At 36.3% G+C, this 10660-nt stretch overlaps 1 protein-coding gene across 3 annotated transcripts in view; it reads left to right on the top strand.

The window, feature by feature from the left end:
• The first annotated feature begins 648 nt into the window (after positions 1 to 648).
• LOC101739002 (PHAF1 protein CG7083) overlaps positions 649 to 10660 on the top strand; it is a 30585-nt gene continuing 20573 nt past the window's right edge. For 2 of the 3 annotated variants that reach the window (XM_038018041.2, XM_062674384.1), the window contains exon 1: positions 656 to 856. In XM_038018041.2, the coding sequence (XP_037873969.1) occupies positions 793 to 856 (64 nt within the window). In that variant the 5' untranslated portion in view covers positions 656 to 792. Of the gene's footprint in view, positions 857 to 10660 lie in introns of all 3 variants that reach the window. The other variant, XM_012696733.4, reaches the window with a different exon arrangement.

Below are 10660 nucleotides of genomic sequence, written 5' to 3'. Positions count from 1 at the left end.
TGGAGTGTTGTTTGGACTGTAAATTCCAGGTGTTATAGTATTGATTGAAATTAATATTTGTATAACTGAAATTAACAGCTACTTAACGTTATCTTTATCAATCAAAAAGTCAATACTAAAACATTTTTCTGTTATGGTTTGAATATAATTATAATTCAAAAATTCAAGTAACCCGAAGTATACATTCCATAAAATTGGAGCGTAATATGAAGCAGCGTTAAACGTGGTTATTTTATCATGTAAATATTAGGGTTAAGGGAAGATGTGTAGAAAATTGGTCAGGTATTTTAATGATTAATTTTATTAATTATGTTTTTTATAAAAATAAAACGATTTTTTTCAGTACAAATATAGAAATATAATAAACGAATGTACATATAAAATCGGATTTCGGGAAACTGGGGGAGCTGCGTTCAATTTTAATCCTACAATCCTAACATCCTACAATTTAAATAAAAGAGTGTTAAACTGAAACAGCGCTAAACGAAACAGGGTTCAGCAGAGCTTTACTGTAAAACCTTTTTCCAAATTCAGAATATGGTTCAAGTTGAAATCTGAGTGATAGAGTTTGATGAGAGAGTTTTTCCAATTTGAGACTGCCTGTTTAAGTACGGCCCTGATAAAATACAATCAGCTGTTTGTAATGACAGTTCCTCTGACAAATACAAAATGGTTGAAAACTACAGTTGGCAAACAAAGAAAAGGCAGCGTAATTTCGCATTTTAACGTTAAAAAACGTTTTTTTGTAGTGAAAGTTACTTAGTTTAGTTTGTGTTCAGTGTTTCTTACAAGATGCTGGACCTGGAGATCATCCCGGAGCGGTCACTCGGCTGTGATTCATGGGAATTCGTATTAGGTGAGTCCCGATGTTTATATTTTACGTCAATAATTTACGCTTAATTTCTAGTGTTATGTCTTACGCAATTTTGTTTTCGCAAATTTCGATGGCTAGTTCGATTATTACAATATTGTTTGCAATAAAACCTTTCGGCGTAAAGTTGGTGCATTGATTTTTTTTCTGGCTAAATGCTATAGGGAGTCTTTGTCTCGTTTGTGGAATTAATGTTTATTTTTTTTTTTTGCTAATCTTGACCGTGAAATCTCTAGCTTGTTGTGTTTTTATGTTGTTTCACAACCGACGAATAACAGTTCCAAGTAATATATTCATTAAATTATTGGTAAAAAAATTTAAAATGAAAAAGAAAAAATAATTTATTTAGAATTTATTATTCTTTATTCTCTTAAATCTTTAACATTTATTTAAAGCTTTATTTCATCAATACAATATAAAAGTATCTTTGGTGGAGCATTCCTGACATTCCATCTATTTTTGGCTTAGTAAACATTTTGCCTATTTTGAAATTTTATTAGATTATAAAACCTGTAACTTATTCTTATAATATTTTAGTATGCTTAATAAGACAAGATAATTTAATCACATTAAACTGCAAGCAGTAATTTATTACTATCCATATCTCCATTTGCTCCAAATGTCATTTGAGTAGATCTCATCTCAATAGCTTGAAATTCTGCATTCATACACATTCCAGAGAATATTCCTCTGATGAAGTATCCTGCATTGGAATGAACTCCTTTTTTCAGACATGTTGTTCAAAATAGGCCTTGCTGTATCCCTGGTACTGCATATATTTGCATGAGCTACAGTGACCAGATGTGCTGAGAGGCCTGCCTTAGAGGGCAATATAAGCCATGAAGTTTGAAAAATCAGTCAATTATTTTTGCCCTTGCTCACAGATTATTAAGTCATGAATGTCATTTAGATAAGAAGACAGTTTAAATAATGTACAACTGTGATGTTTCCTTTTATTTTACAAAATTCAACAACGGAAGCAAAAAATAAAATTTGACATTAAAACATATAAATGAGTGCTGCCAAGACACAATGACCAGTAGTACTATGCTGCCTGAATCTAACACATTGCCACAGCTTTCATGAGGATGTTGTTCATTTTATTGAAGGCTTCATCAGGGCATGATGCTAGTCTTGAGAGATGTCTATGCATAGCAGTGAACCTCTATTAAAGGTTTGATATTGATGGCCTAATTCCATCAAATATCATAACCATATGACATGACACCCGGCTTATAGTTGCTATTGTACTGACTATTTGAAACTGCTTATCATATTATAAACACTTAAATAAAATTACAATTTTTTTTCATCAACTATTTAAAAAAAAAAACATTTTTTATATATGACCTACAACAAAGGTTCAACATCCCCTGGTTCAACAATCCAACATTTTCTTACTGTTTCTTCATTAGATTATTTATATTAAAGGTTCTCCAAGCTCTGACCTGAACTGATAAAAAATATATATCATATTTTAATATATTATTGTCTTTACTGATTACTATAAAAACATCTATGAAAGTCATTTGAATTATTATAGTAAATAATATATTGATATGTACCACTGTCGTGAATTTATCCATTGGTGATTCTAGTCTTATCTAATGGTTTGCTGAAAAAAGATCACCCTATCGTATGGCTCTTGGAAAGTTTATCTTTCATTGGAATACAATATATACTCATATATTTAAGAGTTTATTGACCTTTTGATTATATTAAGAGTGGAACATCGATTAATGTATTCCCAAAAAAAATTATATTACAAAAATTTACTAAGTCAGAAATTTCATAACTCAATTAAAAGATTGAGCTAGTAGGTTGAGTAATTTTAACAAAATAATTTGTCGTTTGATAACACACATAATATATAACACTGGAGGTAGCTAATTAGGTGGGTAACTTTACTGGTGGTAAGGCGGCTTGTGGGCCCGCAAGGGTGGCTACCCCAAGCCCGCTATTTCTGCTGCATAACAGAAATAAATAATAATAATGTTACAATGGTTCTTCCAGTTAAAAGAATGGAGGAGCCATTATACTATTGAACTGAGAATTACAGCTCACGTCTCAAGATGGGTGACGGCATTTGCGTTGTTGATCTCAATGTAAACTATTTAACACTAGATAAGCTGTGAGAGCTCATTGACCAGTCTAAACAATAAAAAATGTATCTTTCTGTTGCGATGTTGTTGGGTTACTATCACTGAGTATAATAAATAATAGTTTAAAAAAACTATTATTTAATTCAATTAAAAGTTTAAAAAAACTATTATTTATTGATGAGTAAAAATTATGAACGGTAGGCAGCGGCTTGGCTCTGCCCCTGGCATTGCTGACGTCCATGAGCGACGGTAACCACTCACCATCAGGTGGGCCGTATGCTCGTCTGCCTATAGGGCAATAAAAAAAAAAATATTTTAAAAAAGCGGGAGGCGCTTTTCAGGATATTATCAAAATAACTCTTCTACTCATATCTGTTTATAAAATATTTATAACTATTTATACCATGCACCCCACGCTTTTTTACAATAAAATCATTTTTTCTTACGCTATTTTTAATTCAAATTAATTATAATTTATTTTCAATTTTTTAGTTGGATTTTCTATAAAAGCGTATTTTCTTAGTTTTTTAAGCTATTATTTATTTTTCATTTTTTATTTCAATTTCGATATTGATTTTCAATATTTTTTTAAATATTTAATTGTCTTCGGTCCTTTATTAGTATACCAAATTTCGAGACAATCCGACGTTTTGAAGGGGGTCAAAATCATGTTCAAAGATTCCGTTACAAACATACATACGTCTGAAGCTAATAAAAGCATATTAAAAAACATAAAACACCTTAATTTTCCCAAGTCATTGTCATTTACTAACAGAAGTGAACTATTAGATTCTCTCAACCTACCGCCACACAATTAACGCAGCGTGAAGATATATTTCCAGCACTGAATTTAAACAAAGCATTGTATAAAAATCGCACAATCACACGTCATCGTACTAATGCGCTCTAGGTATATTAACACATGTCCAGTAAATGCGTTATTTATCTGTTATTATTGTAATTGTGATAAAATGAAAGATTTTGATTCAAATCGTCTCATAGATCCGGAAGCGTACATTCGTTTGGCGCCCAAAATGACAGTTAAAAGTAACCTTCAAATATACACTATGTTATGTTTTAGACAACACAACGTGATTGCCGCGACCCCCCTTGAGTCTTGAGGTCCACGTCTCAACTGTTTACTAATTATAAATTACGCATATTACAATCGTTTCGAGTTTCGTTTTGAAGTTATACTTCTTTAGGCGCGTTATGAAAAATTGATGATAGTGATATTTTACGATGCGCGCGCACCGTGACACAAAATTAACAGAATGAAGTTGCCCACTAAATCGCTCATTACAATACGACCGACGTAACTTGGCGAGTCTGAATATAGAAGCAGGTGAACTTTCCGGACCGTACCGAGAATTACCGAATTTATACGATGTCAAGAAAAGGGATGTCCAATATGCGTGTTTGAGGATGTTTATTAATCGATTTTTTTTCAAATTGATTAAAATTTAATAAAAAAAAAAAGAAATAAATTTAATATAAATAAAGTGTAACTTCTTACGCGCGTACATAAGTACACGCACCCTTTTTTTATTACGCGATGTTGTTTCTTCAACGTTGAAGTCATTCGCGAGCACGTGAAAATATGTATTTTATTGGAAAAAATTGGTATCCACTTGCGAGATTCAAACACAATGGCAGAGGCGAATCGCGGATCGCTAGATACCTACACCGAGCGTTTTATCTTCTAGGACACGACGACTTTTCACGTATGGATTTCAAAGCGAGTAAATTCTTCTTTTTCTTATTTTTTTTTAAATTATTGAAGGATTATTTGTGGCCTCTGGGCCTTTCAAGTTTCACCAGGACAGGTGACCGAGCAGAGGCTCAGTCAGGAGGGGTGGGATTTGCTAACAGCTGCCCGATCGCCTCCGAAGGAGACCTTCTTATTGTGTCACTCTTGACAGAGTGGTAGTGATCGGCATGTAGTGTTGGAGGGGGCAGACTTGATGCGTCTCACGATGTCCCGACATCTCTCCCTACTCGAGGGCATCATACTGCACTCATTTAGGGAACCTCCCACTGTAGTTTTAATTTGACCAGTACAAACAAACAAATACCTACTTATACGCAATTGTATGACCCCTTGCAAGTTATTCCGTTAATTTTGTATTTAGTAAACGTTCCCAAGTAAAAAAAATTATGTGATAAAACGCGCGCTTTTAAAAGTATTGGTTTTGTACACTACGTCTCAAGTTGCGATGCTCTCTAGAGAATCAATGAAAGAAAATACGCAGTCCGCGCAGGGAGACGGGTTGATCGCAAATAAAACGGTCGTCATCTGGGAACTAATGGCTGGCGCGTATGAAGCGACTGCCAATATGAAAACTAACGATGTTCAATCGAATTTGAAGCATTCTAAATACGACCATTTTGCCAATTTTTGGCGCGAAACTAATTTTTTTATGGTTGGAATTCTTGTGGCCCGAGGGCGTTTTCAGTTTTAGCCAGGGCAGGTAGATGAGTTCGGGTTCAGTTGGGCGGGGTAACTATTCATCAAAGATCCATTGGTTCAAATAACGTGCGCATGTTGTACCGTGTGTTGATGGTACTATGATAAAATTAAACTTTTCATGGAATAAACAGGCTTACCAACGTAACCGGGCGAGTAGGTGAGCTCACTGGGCTCAAACCTGACGACGTTGCTATCACTACCCTAGCAAAAGCAGTGCTTCGCAGAATCTACCACCGGATCGGAAACGCGACTCAATGAGAAGATCCGGCGAGAAACGCTGTGTCTGTGGGTTCATTTACTCGCCGTGTCCTTCGTCGCAAACGTCGTGTTCGACGAGCACGATGACCGGTGCTTGAGGCACCCAAAAGCACCGAGGATCCGATAAGATGTGTGCTATCGATAGCTGTACCAAGTATTATCACAATAATATAAGAAACCATAGATATAGGCAAACGTAAACATAAACTTTTTTCTCGTTGTTATTTTATTTTGTCGCGTACATTTAGACGGTTTAAAATAATAAAGTTCACTCATTTCGCTGACATATCGACATGAAACCTTTAAATGTTTCACTCAGCTTTTGACCTAACGTTATTTTAGTGGCTAAAAGCTTCGTCTCCAAGGCCTTGTTCGGATTGAAATGTCACTGGCACACGATACAGTTCGGTAGTTGACTGTTTTCATTATTATTAGTAGTCCCGCAGTAGTCGAAATTCGAATATAATTAATTGAAATTGTAAGTTTGTACACTATTATGATTCTATTTTCAAAGACTATTATACTTAATCACAAATTTCGCCAAGACTACACTATAGAAAAATATTAATAAAGACAAACAATATTTAATCTATTCTTAATTTGACCACAAACGTCAAGAACAAAAGTTTGACAATAAATAAATAGTATGCATGCGTGTTGCGTCCAATACATGGTAGTGTGTGTAATGTTTTTTTTATTGATTTAATGTATTTTTTAGGCATAATTTTAAAAAAATATTATCATTCTGCACTCCTTCTCTATATTCTCTATAAGTGTGGAAAATTTCATACTCCTCCGTCCGCGCAATTTTCGTAAAAAGGAAAGGAAAAACTTTGTATCCCACAAAGTTATAGATTAATATATAGATTACCGTATCTAAGAAGTTACGGGTCACCAGTTATGTAATCATGGCAAACGTGATATTCGGGACGTGAGCTAGGAATCTATTTGCTGAACAAAATTTACCCTAGCGTTGCTACCCCACTCCCGCCATTGCTAGGAAGTAGAGCACATGCGGACACAACAGATGCGATCGGAATAATTATCTTATGATGACTTATGATGGGAAAAGCTGACCCATGCACGCTAATGGTGTTTAGAGCGTGGACTATATTTTTGTGTGATAGCTTCAATAAAAACTAGATTTAAATCGAAGGATTTTTATTTCTTGTTGTACAACACGTGCACGTAGTACCAGGATTTTTTGTGCAACTGCAACTAACTGTGTTGCCACATTTAAAAGCGACCATACAAAATTTTATGTTAAGGATTGCCCTAAAACAGATGGAATCGGTCTTTGTCTACTGCTATGGCGGGCCAATTAATAAGATAGCCGAATATGCTTAAAAAAAACTCAGCTATTATTCTACGAAAATACGGACATGATAATTGAAAAAAATATGTACTAGTCCGGTCAATTTAGACATTCGAAGTTACATAAAGTCCCAACAAGCTGAATTTCTGTGAAATTGTTCAAAACATAATTATAAACAATGTCTAGAAGTTCCCCATCATTCCCCTGTAAGGAAAAAAAATTATTCAAGGTCAAAGGTAAAAAAAATGAGTTTTTCGCGATTTTCAGCAAAACGGTAAGTTTTATCATAAAAGTACCTCAGACAAAAATTGTAGATCATAAACGACACCACGACACCTATGAGGTAGTGTACTTAGCGCGTTTTTTTAACGTGGTTTCCCCAGTAGGCCTACTCCACGGGTCAGTTGTGATCCTGTTTAATGTAAAACTATTGCATAATAACGGAATTTTTTTTCGTCTTATTCGTAAGTTTCAAATTCTTGTTCTTCTTCTTGTTCTTCTTCTCCTGCTTCTTCTTCATCTTCATTTTGGATGCAAGTAAATTGCGTCAATAGCGATGTATCGCATGATACTTCGTCGGAGTTAAACGAATCCTCCATTGTTTGTGATTCAATATTAGAGCACGACCGGCCTTGACAATTTGTGCATGCCAAAGAACAAGACAGTCCGACTTTTTTGCAACCACATTTAGCAGTTGCAGTTGCAAAAAAATAGTGTTCAGCAGTTTTTCCGGCGCAGGTGGAAGTTCTTTTTTTTTTTTTTTTTTTTTTTCCTACCTAAGCTGATAGCCCTAGCGGCTATTTCAGCGTAACCCTAACTTTAGTAGGTGAGCTCACGGGGCTCAAACCTGATGACGTTGCTAACACGAACCCTAGCAAGAGCCGTGCTTCGCAGAATCTACCACCGGATCGGAAACGCGACCCACTGAGAAGATCCGGCGAGAAACTCAGTGGGCTGTGTCTGGGAGTTAATTTACTCGTCGAGCCCTTCGTCGCAAGCGACGGGTTCGACGAGAACGGTGAGCGGTGCTTGAAGTACCTAAAAGCACCGTTAGTGGATCGGGAGGATCCGAGATGACGTGTTTTGGGCGACGTCGACTGCTTTCCATTCTGTCCGCAGGATCGGGAATGTAGTTACCGGCGGCCACGATGAGAGGGTTCTCGTGTCGTGCCGCTTTATCGAAGTGGCGCATGGACGCCGACTGCAGATACTTACTGATGGACTCTAAGTCCAGGTCGTCATGGAGGTCGACATTCCTGACGAACCACGGGGCTCCGACGGCTATCCTGCAAAAACGGGATTGAATGATTTGAAAGGATTTTAAGTGTATGCGGGCCGCGTGAGCGAACACTACACTTGCATAGGTCATGACGGGGCGTATGCAAGTTTTGTAGAGTGTCACCTTATTTCTAAGGGACATTTTACTTCGCCTACATATCATCGGGTAGAGACGTCCTAGGATGAAGGCGGCACGATCGCGTACCGTCTTAATGTGGGGGCGGAATGTCATCCTACTGTCGAGGGTGACGCCTAAATATTTGACCTTCGGGGCCCACGGTATGGGCTGGTCGAACATCGTGATTGAGGTGGAAGTAAAGTTTGAACTGGCTCTAATATATTGTTGACCAACTTCCAACCCCAGTCTGTAGGGTCTAGCTGATAACCAAGCCACACTTGAACTTGGTAATATACTCGAAAAGATGTTGGTGAGCAGCAACTGAGGTTGGAGGAAGACAAGCTAATTGAACTTGTTTTTTATTTTTAGTATTTTTAACGAAACATGCATGTCGATGCTTATCTAAACAGGTAGTTTTTTTAGGAGCTTATTATATATAGCTATTATATATATTATTTAAATATAACAACTCTAGATGTATATACGTGGCGTACTCATGCATATTATGACGATGACAACTTTTATAACTTTTTGAATCGTTATATCTCAGAAACGGTGGCTCGTAAGAAAAAAAGTATTGATACATTTTTTATAGATAATTTTATGATCTACAATTTTTGTCTGAGGTACTTTTATGATAAAACTTACCGTTTTGCTGAACATCGCGAAAAACTCATTTTTTGACCTTTGACCTTGAATAATTTTTTTTCCTTACAGGGGAATGATGGGGAACTTCTAGACATTGTTTACAATTATATTTTGAACAATTTCACTGAAATTCAGCTTGTTGGGACTTTATGTAACTTCACTCTCATTTTTTGGTCTAAATTGACCGGACTATACCTATACAAATCGTCGCACCAGTTGTTTTTAATAACAACAGAAATCTCCGATATCTCTTTAAGTTTCCTGCACAAACAACAACATTGTTATTGTGTTTAACAACCTTGATTGCTATCAATAGAAATACGTTCGTCTTTCGTAAATATAATTTTTTTTCAACGTTACGTGTTCTTATCGCGTATGATAATGTTTTGTTGCATGCAAGCAATCTTACGTCACTTTGAGTTTCATAATAAAAACAAACGGCTTGTGTAAGTACAGCGACATCTATGAATTGAAACAAGAACTAATTCGAACTGGATCAATTAAACTATTTTTTTTTTACGAATTTTTGGCGCATAGAGACGTTTATCGGTGATGAGAAACAGATTAAACATTCTAAATTGAACGGGGAGTCGATCTCAACAATAATTTTTTGACTACCTAGTGGTACACTAACATCATTTAAGGCGGGCACATGAGGTCTGAGATACCAGAGAGCGTGGAAATTGTAACATCAATGCCGCCCCCACCTTGCGACACGAGGTAGAGGCCTCAAGCTTATTGTCTAAGGGCTGTCCTATAATGTATTCTTACTGGTGGTAGGACATCTTGTGAGTTCGCACGGGTAGGTACCACCACCCTGCATATTTCTGCCGTGAAGCAGTAATGCGTTTCGGTTTGAAGGGTGGAGCAGCCGGTGTAACTATGCTTGAGACCTTAGAATTTATATCTCAAGGTGGGTGGCGCATTTACGTCGTAGATGTCTATGGGCTCCAGTAACCACTTAACACCAGGTGGGCTGTGAGCTCATCCACCCAGCTAAGCAATAAACATTTTTTATAATAATGTATATCTGATTATTTTTAATATCTCGTTGAAATGATAAGTTTGTTTTTCAATACGTTTTTAATACAAATATTATGATTATATTACTGATATTTATATAATATAAATTATTTTTCAATCGATAAGTAAACAGTTAATTTATTTCCTTAGAGATTTCTTGTTCACATGTCGGGTGCCTGGAAGAGTTCGCTCTTAACAGATAAGACCGTCCATTGTATTTAATGTTTTGCGTATTTGTTGACGTGACAACGTCTTATAATTATCTCTATCTCTATATTATCTCTATAATTCGATGGAGCCGGCTGCACGCTCGAAAAAACATGACTCATTGAGGCGTTCCATTTAAGGCTTAAAGTGCAAGCGAGAGCGTGCAACGAGCGACAAAGAGGCGCAATCGGCCTCCGCGTTCGGCAGCGTTCGACATGTGTCTCTCTCCTACTTGAGTGAGCGACGCATCCGCGTGGACAGCTGCTATACAATAATACATTTACATGTTTTCGTCAAGTATGAAGTTCAGTGAAAAGTGAACGTGGTGTCAATTGTCCATACAAAATATCTATCAAACAAATAAAATTAA

The sequence above is a fragment of the Bombyx mori genome, chromosome 20, assembly GCF_030269925.1.
Source record: "Bombyx mori chromosome 20, ASM3026992v2".
Classification (NCBI taxonomy): Eukaryota; Metazoa; Arthropoda; class Insecta; order Lepidoptera; family Bombycidae; genus Bombyx; species Bombyx mori.
Note: the sequence above shows the minus strand (reverse complement) of the source record. Positions and strands in the feature narration are given on the sequence as shown.